This window comes from Loxodonta africana, chromosome 8 (genome assembly GCF_030014295.1).
Source record: "Loxodonta africana isolate mLoxAfr1 chromosome 8, mLoxAfr1.hap2, whole genome shotgun sequence".
NCBI lineage: Eukaryota > Metazoa > Chordata > Mammalia > Proboscidea > Elephantidae > Loxodonta > Loxodonta africana.
The window spans coordinates 121,551,940-121,570,311 of record NC_087349.1 but is presented as its reverse complement, the minus strand read 5'-3'; the positions used below and the strand labels follow the sequence as shown (position 1 = coordinate 121,570,311).

General features: G+C 44.4%; 2 protein-coding genes across 10 annotated transcripts in view; one reads left to right on the top strand and one right to left on the bottom strand.

The window, feature by feature from the left end:
- The window catches only part of GLUD1 (glutamate dehydrogenase 1), a 45,881-nt gene extending 44,210 nt beyond the window's left edge, over positions 1-1,671 (bottom strand). The window contains exon 1 of the mRNA XM_003418601.3: positions 1,212-1,671. Coding sequence (XP_003418649.1) covers positions 1,212-1,656 — 445 coding nt within the window. The 5' untranslated portion in view covers positions 1,657-1,671. The remainder of the gene's footprint in view (positions 1-1,211) is intronic.
- A 349-nt stretch (positions 1,672-2,020) lies between these two features.
- Positions 2,021-18,372, top strand: part of SHLD2 (shieldin complex subunit 2) — a 141,378-nt gene continuing 125,026 nt past the window's right edge. For 8 of the 9 annotated variants that reach the window (XR_010322797.1, XM_064290296.1, XM_064290294.1 and 5 more), the window contains exon 1: positions 2,021-2,119. The gene's annotated coding sequence lies outside the window, so the exon portion shown is untranslated. The remainder of the gene's footprint in view (positions 2,120-18,372) is intronic. The other variant, XM_064290295.1, reaches the window with a different exon arrangement.

Genomic DNA, 18,372 nt, shown 5'->3' with positions numbered 1-18,372 from the left:
CACACAGACAAGGACGGCAGGCAGCGGGGCTGGGACTACTCTGCAGACAGCATCTAAATATGCAGGGCCTTCCCGATCTCCGGGGGGAAGGAGTCAGGGTCAACTACGCGCTGGGAAAATCGCCCTTCAGCCAGAGACTGATCTCCCTCAGGGAAAAAGGGGACGGCAGGAGGATCCGCCGGCGCCGGGCTGACCGTGGGCGGGGAGGGCAGAAGGGCAAAGCTCGGGGCCGGGCCGAGTGGCCCCAGGGCAGGCAGAAGGCCGAGGGCGGAGGGGACCGGGGCCGGGCCGAGTGGCCCCAGGGCAGGCAGAAGGCCGAGAGCGGAGGGGGCTGGGCCGAGTGGCCCCAGGGCAGGCAGAAGGCCGAGGGCGGAGGGGACCGGGGCCGGGCCGAGTGGCCCCAGGGGGGAGGGCTCCGGGCCGGGCCGAGTGGCCCCCGGTGGAAGGGACCGGGCCGAGTGGCCCCAGGGCAGGCAGAAGGCCGAGGGCGGAGAGGACCGGGGCCGGGCCGAGTGGCCCCAGGGCAGGCAGAAGGCCGAGAGCGGAGGGGGCCGGGCCGAGTGGCCCCAGGGCAGGCAGAAGGCCGAGGGCGGAGGGGACCGGGGCCGGGCCAAGTCGCCCCAGGGCAGGCAGAAGGCTGAGGGCGGAGAGCTCGGGGCCAGGCAGAGTGGCCCCAGGGCAGGCAGAAGGCCGAGAGCGGAGGGGGCCGGGCCGAGTGGCCCCGGGGCAGGGAGAAGGCCCAGGGCGGAGGGGGCCTGGCCGAGTGGCCCCAGGGCAGGCAGAAGGCCGAGGGCGGAGGGGACCGGGCCGAGTGGCCCCAGGGCAGGCAGAAGGTCGAGAGTGGAGGGGGCCGGGCCGAGTGGCCCCAGGGCAGGCAGAAGGCCGAGGGCGGAGGGGGCCGGGTCGAGTGGCCCCAGGGCAGGCAGAAGGCCGAGAGCGGAGGGGGCCGGGCCGAGTGGCCCCAGGGCAGGCAGAAGGCCCAAGGCGGAGGGGGCCGGGTCGAGTGGCCCCAGGGCAGGCAGAAGGCCCAGGGCGGAGGGGGCCGGGTCGAGTGGCCCCAGGGCAGGCAGAAGGCCGAGAGCGGAGGGGGCCGGGCCGAGTGGCCCCAGGGCAGGCAGAAGGCCCAGGGCGGAGGGGGCCGGGTCGAGTGGCCCCGGGGCAGGCAGAAGGCCGAGAGCGCGGTGGGGAGGGGAAGCTCCCCGGGCGCTCACCTCCCTTGCAGGGCGTGCGGTGCTGGCTGTGCTGGGCCCGGTAGCCCTCGATGACTTCCCAGGAGCCGTCGTCGCGCCGGATGGGGAAGGAAACGCTCAGCACATGGTTGCAGGGCTTGATGATCCGCAGGATGCCGCGCACCCGGTTCCGCTTCTGCTCCTCGCTCTCCCGGGTCCTGAGGTCCTCCACCAGCTTGTCCTCCACGATGCTGGCGCCGCGGTCGAAGAAGCCCTCCACCATCTTGAAGAAGTTGGGGTCGTCCTCGCGATCGGCAGCCGCCTCGCTGTAGTGTCGCCGGGCGGGCGGCGCGAGCCCGGGCTGCGGGGCGGCGGTAGGCTGCCCGCGGGCCCGGCCCAGCAGCGCGGCCGACTCGGCTGCCGCCGGGCTGAGGGCGGCGGGCCCGGCCCGGGCCAGCAGCAGCGCTTCGCCCAAGCAGCGGTACATGGCGGCGGGCAGGGGCGTCGGGGACGAGAGATGCGTGCGGCCGGGGAGGAAGGCGACCCGAGACAGCGGACACAGGGAGGAAGGGCCCGGCTCGGGCGGCCTTTTGAAGCCGCAGCTTCCTGCCCTGCTGGCTGTCTCCTCCCCTCGCCGGCCTGCCGGGGGGGACGACGGCAGGGCATGTCAGGGCGGGGGCGCGCGCCGCTCTGGGGGCCGCGCGCCCGCCCCCTCGCCCGCCCCCGCCCCGCCCCCGCCCCCTCGCCCGCCCCCGCCCCGCCCCCGCCCCCTCGCGCGCCCCGCCCCCGCCCCCGCCCCCCGCCCCCCCGCCCTCCCCCCGCGCAGGGCCCCGGCGCGCATGCTCGCGCCCCCCTCGCTGCCGTGTGGGAAAGGGCGCGCCCGCGGAGTCCCCGCACCGCCTCCCCTCGCTCCGCCGCAGCGGCCGCCCCGCCTGGTGCCCGCGTCTCAGGTCAGTGCGCGCTCGGCGCTGGGACTCCCGCGAGGGGGGGCTGGCGCCTGTGGGCGGCGCCGAAGCCCGGGTCGGGGGGCCGGGGCTGGGGGGCGGCGCGGCCTGGCCGCGGGCCCGGGCGGTGAGTCACGGGTGTCCCTCCTCCCCGCCCCCCTTGCCTGCGGGGCGGTCTTCACCTGGGGCACCGGGAAGGGCCGGCGGGGAGACCGAGGGGCGGCGGGGAAGGCCGGGCGGGGGGCTGGGCTTTATCCCGGGGACCGGGAGGGGCTTGACAGTGTCCGGAGTCGGAATCTTGAGGGGGCTTGCAGCAACTGGGCAGGGGGGAGCCCGGCACCAGGGCATCCCTTACTCACGGGCTTGGACCAGTTCCGTTTTTAATGTCGCCCCACCCAGTGGTTGAGATAAAATCACTGCGTAGAACAGGGCTCGCTTTTTTTTTTTCCCTACCGTTTACTGGCTGCACTTCACCTTTTCGGAAATACAACAAGGAAACTGTAAAAACGCAGTAATAGTCCAAGAAATTCTTTCCCAGTAGTGTACATAGTAGTTAAATGGTCCAGAGCAGAGTTCGTAAACTTTAAGCTCCACGAGCGGTCAGTTTTGTACTTACACGTACTTGCTGAGAAACGATAAAGTGACACACTGCTCTGGGTAAGTTGTTGTTAGAGTCGGTTCCGACTCAGTGACCCCGTGTACGACAGAACGAAGCACCACCTGGTCCTGCGCCGTCCTCACAGTTGTTACGCTTGAGCCCATTATTGCAGCCACTGTGTCAATCCATCGTGTTGAGAGTCTTCCTCTTTGGCGCTGGCCCCGAAATTTACCAGGAAACACTGGTGGAGTAGTGGTTAGGTGGTACGGCTGCTAACCAAACGGTCGGCAGTTCGAATCCACGAAGGCGCTCTTTAGAAACTATTGGGCAGTTCTCTGTTGTATAGAGTCATTGTGAGTCATTAGGAAGCTTGATGTCCTTCTCCGGGACCGAGCCCTCCTGATAAAATGTCCAAAGTATCTGAGATGTAGTCTCGCCATACTTGCTTCTAAGTAGCATTCTGGTTGTACTTCTTCCAAGACAGGTTTTTTCGTTCTTAATATTCTTCGCCAACGCCACAACTCAAAGGAGTCATTTCCTCCGTGAGGTGCTTGTAAAAGTCTAATAAGTCAGTCATTAAGGCAAGCAAACTATGAAATGCCAAATTACTTAGCGTTCACTAAGTGTATTTTGCTTTTTTTAAAATGGCACCTTTTGACCTGCAAAGCTGCCGTGTTTCCTGCCATGTTCACATTATTCGTCTGTTAGAACACCGAAGAGACGTTCTTAATTCCTGCCATACTCTGTCAAGTATAAGGTGACAACCTGGGTCAGTTACATTCATCTATCTCAGTGTGCTCTTGGGTCAGTTACATTCATCTATCTCAGTGTGCTCTTGAGGCAAAATTATTCTTACTTACACATGCAGCCATGTATTTTACTTTGTTCGCTAAAGAAATTATACTCATTATTTATATTTCTGTTGTGTTTTTCACTGAAAAATGTTCTCTGGCCAGAATCCTGAATTTGCCTTGTTGAGCTAAATTTCCTTTTCCTTTGTTAGTATTATAATTTTACATGGGGGGAGGGAGAAAACAAACAAACAACAACAGCCCCAAAGTTTCATAATAAAGTGCTTGGCATCAGCAAACAAGTGGAAATGTTTTTCTGTTCAAATTAAATCCTTTGGTAAATTCTGAGAAAAGTGGTTTAAAAGCTTAGTTTTATTGTCCTTATTTATCTCTTTCTTGATAATCATAGCCTTCAGAAAAATAAATATTTAACTTTGCCTCTTCTAAGCCTTAAACTAAAACCCAAAGCCATTGGCCATTGAGTCGATTCTGACTGAATTCAAGAAGTTAGAAGGGATGTGGAAGGGGGAGAAATAGAGCTGTGGAAATTATTTTTTCTGAGTCTTCTATGAGTCTTACATGGAAACCCTGGTGGTGTAGTGATTAAGTGCTGGAGCTGCTAACCAAGAGGTCAGCAGTTCAAATCTGCCAGGTGCTCCTTGGAAACTATGGAGGCAGTTCTGTTCTGTCTTGTAGGGTCGCTGTGAGTTGGAATAGACTCCATGGCAGTGGGTTTGGTTTATGGGCACGAGTCTTACGAAAGCTTACAAAATGGCTCTATAAAACCCTATAAAGTAAATGCTGTTTAGAAATACTTGAAGTGTTTTTTCCATCTAGTTTAAAATTTACTGAGATATAAAGTCTAGTGAATATCAGCTTTACGTTGAGGATTGCCTTTATAAAATATGTACATATTTTGCAAAATATTAATCATTTTATTAATGAAGTTTAATTATTTTAAACTTTAAGTTAATTAAAATTTAATTATTAGTAGCAATTTCCACTTCAAAGAAGGCCAGAATTTAATTTGAAGGGAATTTTGATCACTCAACCCAGACAGACCTATTTTCTGCCTTTGAATTTGATACGAGTTTTTCCTGGCTGTAGTAAATTCTAGGTCTGTTCTTCTTGAACCATAACATGCTTTTTCTGCTTTTGAGCACTTTAAAAAATATTTTCGATGAATTTTAGGATGAAGAAAGACATACCATATAAATACATGAATAGCATAGTCATTTTTAAAAGTAATTTAATTTAAAAGTAATACATACTTTCTACTTTATGTCTGTATATATTTGCTTATTGTAGACATTTCATATAAATCGAGTCGTACGGTATGTGGTCCTGTGTATCTGCCTTCTTTCACTTAGCGTAATGTGTTCAACGTTCATCACGTATTAGCACTTCTTTCTCTCTGTACTGAACTATATTCCATTGTGTGGATGTGCCACATTTTGTGTATCTGTCCGTTGATGAACATATGAGTTGTTTCTACTTTTTAGCTATTAGATATAATGCTGTTATGAACATTTATGTCCAGGTGTTTGTGTGGACCTATGTTTTTGTAACCAAATCCCCTGGGTTCTTGTCCTGTCCTGCTGTCATTGTTAGGTGCCATCAAGTCGGTCCTGACTCATAGTGACCCTCTGCACCACAGAACGAAACACTGTCCAGTCCTGCACCAGCCTCACAATCCGTGTTATGCTTGAGACCATTGTTGCAGCCACTGTGTCAATCCATCTCTTTTGAGAGTCTTCCTCTTTTCCGCTGTTGCTGTAATTTGCCAAGCATAATGTCCTCCAGGGACTAACCTCTCCTGACAACATGTCCAAAGTATGTAAGATGCAGTCTCACCATCCTTTCTTCTAAGGAGCATTCTGGTTGTACTTCCTCCAAGACAGATTTGTTTGTTCTTTTGACAGTCCATGGTATATTCAATATTCATCAACAGCGCCACAATTCAAAGGCATTAATTCTTTTTCAGTCTTCTTTATTCATTGTCCAACTTTGGCATGCGTGTGATGCGATTAAAAATACCATGGCTTGGGTCAGGCACACCTTAATCTTCAAGGTGATAACTTTGCTTCTCAACACTTTAAAGAGGTCCTTTGCAGCAGATTTATTTGCCCAGTGCAATGCGTCTTTTGATTTCTTGACTGCTGCTTCCATGGTTGTGGATTGTGGATCCAGGTAAAATGAAATCCTTGACAAATTGAATCTCTTCTTTGTTTATCATGATATTGCTTATTGGTCCAGCTTTGAGGATTTTTGTTTTCTTTATGTTGAAGTGTAATCCATACCAAATATTGTAGTCTTTGACGTTCATCAATAAGTGCTTCAAGTCCTCTTCACTTTCAGCAAGCAAGGTTGTGTCACCTGCATAACACAGGTCATTAATGAGTCTTCCTCCAAGTGTGATTTCCCCAGTCTTGTTCATGTAGTCCAGCTTCTTGGATTATTTGCTTAGCATACAGATTGAATAGGTATGGTGAAAGGATACAACCCTGACGCACACCGTCCCTGACTTTAAACCATGCAGTATCCCCTTGTTCTGTCTGGACAACTGCCTCTTGATCTATGTACAGGTTCCTCGTGAGCACAATTAAATATTCTGGAAGTCCAATTCTTTTGCAATGTTATCCATGATTTGTTATGATCCATGCAGTCACATGCCTTTACATAGCCAATAAAACACAGGTAAACATCCTTCTGGTATTGTCTGCTTTCAGCCAGGATCCATCTGACATCAACAATGACATCCCTTGTTCCGCTTCCTCCTCTGAATCTGGCCTGAATTTCTGGCAGCATCCTGTTGACACACAACTGCAGTCCCTGTCTTGGTGTTCTAGTGCTGCTATAACAGAAATACCACAAGTGAATGGCTTTAACAAGGAGAAGTTTATTCTCACCGTCGAGTAGGCTACGAGTCCAAATTCAGGGTGTCAGCTCCAGGGGAAGGCTTTGCCTCTCTGTTGGCTCTCACAGAAGGTCATTGTGTTGCGTCAGCCTCCCTTGGTCTGGGAGCATCTCAGCTCAGGATCCTGAGGTCCGCAGGATGCGCTCAGCTCCTGGCACTGCTTTCTTGGTGGCATTAGGTCTCCCTGTCTCTCTGCTCGCTTCTCTTTCTTTTTTCTTAATGTAAAATTGAGAGATTTATTGAAAATGAAGAGACAGCTCAAGCCAGAGATAGACTGAATTCCACGCAGCAGAACCCAGTAACCCAATATGGCGACTTAAAATTCCCTTATACAAGTTGGAGTCAACAGTAACTGGTTTAAGTGCTACTTCACTTCTCTCTTTTATATCTCAAAGAGATTGGCTTTAGACACTGTCTTATCTTGTATATCTCATCAATATAACTGCCACTACCCCATCTCATTTCATCATAGTGATGGAATTTACAACACATAGGTAAATCACACAAAATGGTGGATAATCACACAATACTGGGACTCATGGCCCAACTAAGTTTTATAAGGGGAAAACAAAGGACATAAGGTAAAGTGCTTAATTGGTGTTTATAAACTTAGATCATTGAAAGACATTACTTGATTGGTAATTACAGGCTTAGATCATCAAAAGGCATTACTGTACTGGTAGTAGATCATTTTAAGGTAGGACTTCCTGTAGTGGGAACTTGTAAGACAAGATTTCCTGTAACAAAACTCCTAAGGCAATTGGCTTAAAATGATATACATGTTTTTATTAAATTGGTTATGGTGTGGTAATCATAAGGGTATGTGACGGGTGAGGAGGAGGTTGCAGGGTAGTTATGTCATCATTACTCAAAGGAATCCCAGTGTAGTTACGTCATCATTACCAGACATTTCTTAGTTTTGTGATTCTGTCTGCACAGAGAATGGCTGTTGCTAGGGTGAAGATGGAACTAGCCACAGAGGAGTCTTAACCAAACCTCAAAATGGCCATTTCAGATTTTCTCAGGTACCTCAGGTTTTAAAATTCCCTTATACAAGTTGGAGTCAACAGTAACTGGTTTAAGTGCTACTTCACTTCTCTCTTTTATATCTCAAAGAGATTGGCTTTAGACACTGTCTTATCTTGTATATCTCATCAATATAACTGCCACTACCCCATCTCATTTCATCATAGTGATGGAATTTACAACACATAGGTAAATCACACAAAATGGTGGATAATCACACAATACTGGGACTCATGGCCCAACTAAGTTGACAGATATTTGTGGGGGACACAGTTCAGTCCATAACAGCTGCTTTTGAATGATCTTCAGCAAAATTTTGCTGGTGTGTGACATCAATGGTATTGTCCAGTAATTTCTGCATTCAAGTGGATCACCTTTCTCAGGAATAGGCGTAAATACGGATCTCTTCCAGTTGGTTGGCGAGGTAGCTGTCTTCCAAATTTCTTGGCATAAACCAGTGAACACTTCAAGCGCTGCATCCGTTTGTTGAAACATCTCATGGGTGTTTTTTGCCAGTGCCTTCAGTGCAGCTTGAACTTCTTCCTTCAGTACCGTAGGTTCCTTATTATAATATGCTACCTCTTGAAATGCTTAAATGTCAACCAGTTCTTTTTGGTATAATGACTTTGTGTATTCCTTCCATCTTCTTTTGATGCTTCCTGCCTCGTTTAATATTTTCCCAATAGAATCCTTCACTATTGCAACTCGAGGCTTGAGGTTTTTCGTCAGATCTTTGAGCTTGAGAAATGCCGAGCCTCTTCTTCCCTTTTGGTTGTCCGTCTCCAGCTCTTTGCACATGTCATTATAATACTTTACTTTGTCTTCTTGAGCTACCCTCTGAAATCTTCTGTTCAGCTCTTTTACTTCATCATTTCTTCCTTTTGGTTTAGCTTTGACATTCAATAGCAAGTTTCAGAGTCTTTTCTGACATCCATTTTGGTCTTTTCTTTCTTTCCTGTCTTTTTAACGACCTCTTGCTTTCTTCGTGTATGATGTCCTTGATGTCATTCCACACCTCGTCTGGTCTTCGTTCATTAGTTTTCATCGTGTCAAATCTATTCTTGAGATGGTCTCTAAATTCAGGTGAGATATACTCAAGGTTGTACTTTGACTCTCGTGGACTTGTTCTAATTTTTTTTAGTTTCAACTTGAACTTGTATGGGAGCGTTGATGGTCTGTTCCACAGTTGGCCCCTGGCCTTGTTCTGACTGATGATATTGAGCTTTTCCATAGTCTCTTTCCACAGATGTAGCCAATTTGATTCCTGTGTGTTCCACCTGGCGAGGTCCATGTGTGTGATCGCTGTTTATGTTGATGAAAAAAGGTATTTGCAATGAAGAAGTCTTTGGTCTTGCAAAATTCTGTCATCGTATCTCTGGCATCGTTTGATGAAGGCGCTATTTTCCAACTACTGATCCTTCTTGTTTGTTTCCAACTTTCACTTTCCAATCACCAGTAGTTATCAATGTACCCTGATTGCATGTTCGATCAATTTTAGATTGCAGAAGCTGGTAAAAATCTTCAATTTCTTCATCTTTGACCTTAGTGGTCGGTACTTAAATTGGAATAATAGTCATATTAACAGGTCTTCCTTGTAGGCGTATGAATACTATCCTCTCACTGACAGCATTGTACTTCAGGATGGATCATGAAATGTTCTTTTTGACGATGACTGCAATGCCATTCCTCTTCAAGTTGTTGTTCCCGGCTTAGTAGACTATATGATCGTCTGATTGAAAACGGCCAGTACCAGTCCATTTCAGCTCACTAATGCCTAGGATATCGATGTTTATGTGTTCCATTTCATTTTTGACAGTTTCCAATTTTCCTGGATTCATACTTTGTACCTTTCACATTCCGATTATTAATGGTTGTTTGCAACTGTTCCTTCTCGTTTTGAGTTGTGCCACATCAGCAAATGAAGGTTCCAAAAACTTGACTCCAACCATGTCATTAAGGTTGACTGTCATTTGAGAAGGCGGCTTTTCCCCAGTTGTCTTTCGAGTGCCTTCCAACCTGGGGCTCATCTTCCGGTGCTATATCCGACAATGTCCCACAGCTATTCATAAGATTTTCACTGGCTGATTCTTTTCAAAAGTAGACTGTTGGGTCCTTCTTCCTAGTCTGTCTTAGTCTGGAAGCTCAGCTGAAACCTGTCCTCCATGGGTGATCCTGCTGGTATCTGAATACCGGTGGCATAGATTCTAGCATCACAGCAACATGCGAGCCCCCACAGTACGACACACTGACATACGCATGGGGGCCTGTCCTATTAGCTGATCAAAATAAGACGGGGATGCCAGTTGCAAAGGGAACGGTGGTAATTTATCATCCGTGCAGACAAGGAACAACGTGGGGCCTACCGAATGAAAGACCATGTGTTCCCCATCCCTGGGGATCGGGGACCTTTAATGTCCTTGAGTGCCTAGGAGGTAGGAATTGGCACCGGAAATCCTACACACTCAGCCCTCTCATGCCCAAATTTGGAGATCTGGGCGCTGAGTCACTTTTCATAGGAAGTCGGCATCGTAGGACTTCTCGCTTTGCAGAGGGGCTTGGGTGGTGCTGTGTGCCGGAGAGGATCTTCCCCTCCTGTGATGCCCATGTTCAAGGTCAGGTAAGCACATGATTCTCAAGATCTGCACATGTGCCAAGGTCCTGGCCTGCGCACGCGCAAAGATCTGGCACCAAAGGGTGGCAGGCTTGGAGCAGGCTGCGGATAGAGACCATGGCTTGCAAGGAAGGTGAATGAAGAGGGGGAGCCACGGTGGAGTGGGGTTTCATTTCCAGTTCTCTTTAGTATGGAAACCCTGATGGCACAGTGGTTAAGTGCTGCAGCTGCTAACCTAAAGGTTGGCAGTTCAGATCCACCAGGTACTCCTTGGAAACTCTATGGGGCAGTTCTTCTCTGTCCTATAGGGTTGCTATGAGTCGGAATCGACTCGCTGGCAATGGAGTTACCGTATGTATGTATATGGTAACTCTGTTTAACTCCTTGAGGAACCGCCAAACTGTTTTCCAAGTGGCTGCACCATTTTACATTCCCACCAACAGTGTATGAGGGCTCCGGTTTCTCCAAATCCTTGATGACACTTGTTATTATCTGTTTTTTAGGTGTGAAGTGGTATCTCATTGTGTATTGATTTGAATTTCTTTGATGGCTATTGATGTGGAGCATCTTTTCATGCGCTTTTTGGCCATTTGTATATCTTCGGAGAAGATCCTTTGCCCGTTTTTAAATTGGGCCATTTGTATTGAGTTTTGAGATCTTTACGTATTCTAGATATATTATCAGATAATATGATTTGCAAGTGCCTTCTCCAATTTCTGTGAGTTGTCTTTTCACTTTTTGATGATATCCTTTGAAGCAGAAAAGTTTTTCTTTCTTTATTGTGGTAAAAATATATATCACAGAATTTGCTATTTGAACCATATTTAGGTATATGATTCAGTGGCATTAATTGTATTCACAGTGTTGGAAGCATAAAAGTTTTTAATTTGGATGACGTCCAGTCTACATATTTTTTTTTTTAATTTTTATTGAGCTTCAAGTGAACGTTTACAAATCAAGTCAGTCTGTCACATATAAGTTTATATACACCTTACTCCATACTCCCACTTTCTCTCCCCCTAATGAGTCGGCCCTTCCAGTCTTTCCTTTCGTGACAATTTTGCCAGCTTCCAACCCTCTCTACCCTCCCATCCCACCTCCAGACAGGAGATGCCAACACAGTCTCAAGTGTCCACCTGCTACAAATAGCTCACTCTTCATCAGCATCTCTCTCCTACCCACTGTCCAGTCCCTTCCATGTCTGATGAGTTGTCTTCAGGAATGGTTCCTGTCCTGGGCCAACAGAAGGTTTGGGGACCATGACCGCCGGGATTCCTCTAGTCTCAGTCAGACCATTAAGTATGGTCTGTTTATGAGAATTTGGGGTCTGTATCCCACAGATCTCCTGCTCCCTCAGGGGTTGTCTGTTGTGCTCCCTGTCAGGGCAGTCATCAGTTGTGGCCAGGCACCAACTAGTTCTTCTGGTCTCAGGATGATGTAAGTCTCTGGTTCCTGTGGCCCTTTCTGGCTCTTGGGCCCATAGTTATCGTGTGACCTTGGTGTTCTTCATTCTCCTTTGATACAGGTGGGTTGAGACCACCAGTCTACATATTTTTGTTGTTGTTGTTGTTTATGCTTTTGGTGTCATGTCTAAGAAATCTTTGTCTAATTTAAGAGCTCAAAGATTTATGCCTATGTTTTCTTCTAAGAGTTTTATAGTTTTTGCTTTTGCATTTGGGTTTTTGATCCCTTTTGAGTTGATTTTTGTATATGGTATGAGGAAGGGCTCCAACTTCATTCTTTTGCATGTGGATATCCAGTAGTTCAAGCACCGTTTGTTCAAAAACTATGTTTTCCCTATTGAATGGCAAATGCAAGGGTTTACTTCTGGACTTTCAGTTCTGTTTCATTATTCACGTGTCTGTCATTATGCCAGTACCACAGAGACTTGATTACTATAGCTTTGGTAGGGCGTTTTAAAATTGGTGTGTGTGAGTCCTCCACCTTTGGTCTTCTTAATCAAGATTGTTTGCTATTCTGGGTCCCTTGAATTTCCAGTAAATTTTAGGGTCAGCTACTAAGAAGCTAGCTGGAATTTTGATGGAATTATGTTGAATCTGTAGATCAGTTTGTAGAGTTTTACCATTTTAGCAAAGTTATGTGTTCTGATGCATGAATGTGACATGTCTTTCCATTTATCTAGGTCTTTAATTTCTTTCCACAATGTGTTATCATTTTCAGAGTATAAGCTTGGTACTCTTTTGTTAAATTATTCCTAAGGTTTTTTTTTGATGCTACTGCAGTTAGAATTGTTTTCTTAATCTCATTTACATATTGTTCATGGCAATATATAGAAATAGAGCTGATTATTATATATTGATCTTTTATCACTCAGCTTTACTGAACTCATTTATTACTTCATATAGTTTTGTTTAGTGGATGTCTTAGAATTTTCTGTATACAAGATCATGTCATCTCAGATAGAGATAATTTTATTTTTTCCTTCCCAATCCGAATGCCTTTTTATTTTATTTTCTTGCCTAATTGTTCCTCCTTTTTTTTTTTTTTTAACTACTGCTAGTATTTCAGTGTTTGGATGTGTCATGATTATTTTTACCAGTTGTTACTGATGGACATGTAGGTGTTTCCAATCTCAAGCAATTACAACAGTGCTGCAGTAAATAACCTATTACACAGAACAATAGTTCTGAAACTTTTTGGTCTCAAGACTCCTTTATATTTTTAAAGATGAATAGTGAATTTGGACTTAAGAAGAATTTAATAATCATTATAATTTTGTTTTCCTATGAAATTGCTTAATTCTTGTTAGATATAAATTGGTACCTTATCTTTTTTTTTTGGGTGTTAAAAATGACATAATACAATCAAATAATATAACAAATTAAGTTTTGAATTTTTTAAACAGGGCTTTTAAAATGAGAAACTAATAATCTTGAGATTTTTATTAGGCCATCATTTTTAATTTTAATAGGTTTTGGTTCACAAGTGCTAGTCATGCTTTATTAATCAGCCACATAAAAGTGAGGTGAGAAGGGTAATCCTCTATTAAGGGAGCATCATATGCAAAGGCCCAAAAACAATGAGACCATGGTTTGAAACGATAAGGTAGCATATACTGCAGGTTAAAAGTAATTTGATCATCGCAACAATTTGCCTGAGTTATCTTCTATTTACTTTTTTAAAGTATTGGTAGTTTTGGTTCATAATGGGTTATTTTTTTAAGCCTTTGTGTCAGTGTTCTCTGGAGAACTTTTTCTAATATTTGATTTTCAGAAAACCTTGTAATTTTGACTTAAAAAATATTTTTATTTAAAATTTTTTTTATTGTGCTTTAAGTGGAAGTTTACAAATCAAGTCAGCCTCTCATACAAAAATTTATATACACCTTGCTACATACTGCTAGCTGCTCTCCCCCTAATGAGACAGCACGCTCCTTCTTTCCACTCTCTATTTTTGTGTGCATTCGGCCAGCTTCTGACCCCCTCTGCCCTCTCATCTCCCATCCAGACAGCAGCTGTCCACATAGTCTCATGTCTACTTGATCAAAGAAGCTCACTCCTCATCAGTATCATTTTCTATCCCATATTCCAGTCCAATCCATGTCTGAAGAGTTGGCTTTGGGAATGGTTCCTGTCTTGGGCTAACAGAAGATCTGGGGACCATGACCTCCGGGGTCTTTTTAGTCTCAGTCAGACCATTAAGTCTGGTCTTTTTATGAGAATTTGAGATCTGCATTCCACTGCTCTTCTGCTGCCTCAAGAGTTCTGTGCTGTGTTCCTTGTCAGGGCAGTCATCGGTTGTAGCCGGGCACCATCTAGTTCTTCTGGTCTCAGGTTGATGTAGTCTCTGGTTTATGTGGCCCTTTCTCTCTCTTGGGCTCATAATTACCTTGGGTTTTTGGTGTTCTTTATTCTCCTTTGCTCCAGGTTGGTTGAGACCAATTGATGTATCTTAGATGGCCACGTGCTAGCATTGAAGACCCCAGATGCCACTCTCCAAAGTGGGATGCAGAATGTTTTCTTAATAGCTTTTATTATGCCAGTTGACTTAGACGTCCCCTGAAACCACGGTCCCCAGACCCCCACCCCTGCTACACTGGCCTGCAAACCATTCAGTTTATTCAGGAAACTTCTTTGGTTTTGGTTTAGTCCAGTGGTGCTGCCCTCTCCTGTATTGTGTGTTGTCTTTCCCTTCACCTAAATTAGATCTTGTCTATTATCTAATTAGTGAATACCCCTCCCTCCCCACTCTAATAACCATCAAAGAATATTTTCTTCTCTGTTTAAACTATTTTCCGAGTTCTTATAATAGTGGTCTTATACAATATTTGTCCTTTTGCAGCTGACTGATTTCACTCAGCATAATGCCTTCCACATTCCTCCATGTTATGAATTTTTCACAGATTCATCACTGTTCTTTATCAATGCGTAGTATTCCATTATGTGAATATACCATAAATTATTTATCCATTCATCCATTGATGGGCACCTTGGTTGCTTCCATCTTTTTGCTGTTGTAAACAGTGCTGCAGTGAACATGGGTGTGCATGTATCTGTTCGTGTAAAGGCTCTTATTTCTCTAGGATATATTCCAAGGAATGGGATTGCTGGATCATATGGTAGTCCTATTTCTAGCTTTTAAAAAAAAGCACCAAATTGATTTCCAAAGTGGTGGTACCAATTGACATTCCCACCAGCAGTGTATAAGCGTTCCAGTCTCTCCACAACCTCTCCACCATTTATTATTTTGTGTTTTTTGGATTAATGCCAGCCTTGTTGGAGTGAGATGGAATCTCATTGTAGTTTTGATTTGCATTTCTCTAATGGCTAATGATCGTGAGCATTTCTTCATGTATCTGTTAGCTGCCTGAATGTCTCCTTTAGTAAAGTACCTGTTCATATCCTTTGCCCATTTTTTAGTTGGATTATTTGTCTTTTTGTTCCTGAGTTTTTGCAGTATCATGCAGATTTTAGAGATAAGATGCTGATTGGAAATGTCGTTGCTAAAAACTTTTTTCCAGTCTGTAGGTAGTCTTTTTGCTCTTTTGGTGAAGTCTTTGGATGAGCATAGGTGTTTGATTTTTAGGAGCTCCTGGTTATCTTGTTTCCTTTCTGGTGTTTGTGCATAATTAGTAATATTTTATATACTGTTTATACCATGTATTAGGGCTTCTAGTGTTCTCTATTTTTCTTTTGTGATCTTTATTGTTTTAGATCTTATATTTATGTCTTTGATCTATTTTGAGTAAGTTTTTGTGCATGGTGTGAGGAATGGTCTTGTTTCATTTTTTTACAGATGGATATCCAGTTATGCCAGCACCATTTGTTAAAAAGACTACTTTTTCCCATTTAACTGACTTTGGGCCTTTGTCAAATATCAACTTTTCATACGTGGATGGATTTATGTCTGGATTCTCAATTCTGTTCTCCATTGGTCTATGTGTCTGTAAAGAAAAAAAAACTTTAGTGAGCTTGCCTTTGTAGTAAGGAAAAAACAGTAAAATAAGCTATGTGAATGAAAAGCGTTTGCAGTTTTTCAGGGTTTGAGGTCTTTTTGTTCTCCAAAAGAAGTTCCCCCCCCGCCGCCCCGCCAATAAATTAAATGTCAAATATGTTTACATGGCTGGTTTGAGTACGTTTTCATTTTGCTGCATTATTGACTTTTCCTTTCCATCTGTGAATAAACACAAAAAGTCATAGTAGGATCCTTATCCCTTTAATCGTAGCATGCAAGAAACATACGTGGTCTCTTAAAACTCTGAGGGAGAGTTTTGATCTCACCTGTCTGTAATTCATTGTGTCCTTGTCTTTTGCTTGTTTTTAAACTGAGATTAAGATTTTGTTTTCCTTTTATTGTAAAAGGATGGAACAATTAGTCATCATTCAAGATGGCATCAGTCAGCTGCATTTATTCATCTATGTGTACACACCTCTATAAAAGCAAATCTTTATCTTAACTTTAGCCTTTTCTTTTTGGAAATTCTAGACCAGTTGTGATTTTAAGTATTCAGTTGCAGTTTGAATAGTAAGAAAGAAATTGTAAGCTACAAAATGGGCACATCTGTAATACTGTTAAAAACAGACCTAACTGAAAAATATACTGGAGAAAGAAAAAGTACCTTCCCATTGACCATGATGGAAGAGTTGCAGAAGAAACAGCCTTTGTTGAGAAGCATACATGTGAGTATAATTACATTGACTTTGCTCCTTAGTTAAAGACAGGAAAGATAGAAACATCAGTGAAGTAGTAGAGAAGGAAGTAGAGACACTGGCAAGGATAAGAGTCAGCTAAGTAGCCGTGGCCTAACTTCCTGATCTGAGTAACATGAAGTGAACAGCAAGATAGTTCTGAGGTTATTAGGATGCTGTGGCCCTCAAGTAACAATATCTAGACAAGCACAGCTTAAACCAAAGCGTATTTATTGTATAACTAAGGTGACTTACTGAATTAAGAAGATAAGTCCCGAGGCAGGCTGTTCATTGCTGCTACAGGGGCTCAGTGAGACCATCAGGGATCCACGTGCATTTCTCTCTGTCATTTTCAGCAAGTTGCTGATAACCTTTCCTCATGGTGGCAAGATGGCTACAGCAGTTCCAGGGATCACATGCAGGCACAACTAAATACTCTGTAGAAGAACAGCAGTTTCTTCCCTTGCATATCTCTGTTAGTGAAGAAAACCTTTTCCAGAGGCCTTCTAACCAGCTTCAGCTCTTGCAGGCCCTGTAGCTAAAAAAAAAAAAAAAAAAAGTAGCTAGGACCGTGTTATATGTCCATGCCCTAGCTGTGAGGGAGACTAGGAAGAGGATTTTCTGGCAGTTTTAGTCTCTGAAGCACAGGCAGACTCTGCCAGCAAGGAAGAAAGGGTGGAAGGAATAATTGTTAGGTAGGTAACCAACAGTGCTTGCCATATTTACCACAGAAAACTGAACCTGCTCTCTGCTATATTTCCTTTGAATATAAACGCGGTTTAAGAGAGGAAAACATTCTTATATGTGGCTCTGGGAATTTGATGCCTGTATTTTTATGTTCTCTACCTTGAGAAGTCTACAGATTCTAGTTTTCTTTGAAACGTTATATCACGATGATTGCTTTAAGATTATGCCTCCTGTGGAAGAGCTTTCTATCATTCACAGTTTGTACGCCAATAGCAGCGTGTCTGTTAGTTTTTACTCTGTTCCCAGACAAAAGGACAGAACAGAGACCCATTCTCAACTCTTGGGGAAAATCTGGGAATTATAATTAAGTATCAGATTCTCAAATAATGTCAACAGACTTTCAGATGAAACTGCCATCAGCAACTTGGTGTCACTGGTATAGGACATAGACAAGTGGCTTAAAATAAGAGGGCTGATCTGATCTTTACGTTGAAATGACAAGTCCTTCTCGCCCTGTCCTAAGCACAGAAATGATAGAGCTACTGTCATCCTGATAGTAAGGTACTGTCAGGACCACAGCTTGGGGTAAGTGTTTTGAAGCTACACGGGGTGGATAGTCAAGATGCCCATTACATTGTTATTCTCCATAGTTTCCCATCAAATGTAGATCTTTAGGATTGCATTCTTTAAGGGCCACTGAAAACCTGTGAACACAACGAATACTAGAAATTGAGATCTGCTAGCCATCTACAATGAAAGTTTAGGCCAGCTATTAAAAACAAAAAGAATGAGTTATCAGTGAACAACACATACATATCGCTGTCAGTGGGAAAGTGCTAATATGGAGACACAGAGGTATCAGGACATCAGACAAAGGGAATTTGTGATGAAAGGCCCAGGTTAAAGCAGGCATTTATTTCTACCTTCATCTCTTCCTTCTGAGTCAGGTATTATTAATAGCCAAAAATGGAATTATTTTGAATAATTATTAATTATTTTGTATATTATTATAAGTTGACTGTAATGACATGTACACTTTGACTATCTTCTGTAATTTTATATTCTTTTCTACCTCCTCTCTTTTTGAAATGCAGTATAATACACATACACAAAAGAACTGAGCCACATTAGAGGAGCAGTCAAAAGTGCCATTATTTAGAAAAAGTGGAAGAACTTAAAAAATCAAATCCTGAGAAATTCCGGTTCCTTGTTGCTTATGGTTTTCATTTATTTTGACATTTTCTTAAAGAAAAATTAAAAAGTGCGTAAAGAAGTGTCATGGATTCAATTATGCCCCCCCGCCAAATATGTGTATCAATTGGGCTGGGCCATAATTCCTGGTTTTGTATGATTTTCCTGTGTGTTGTAAATCCTGCCTCTATGATGTTAATGAGGGAGGATGGGCAGCAGTTAGTGAGGCAGGACTCAACCTACAAGACTGGATTGTGTCTTGAGGCAACCTCTTGAATTATAAAAGAAA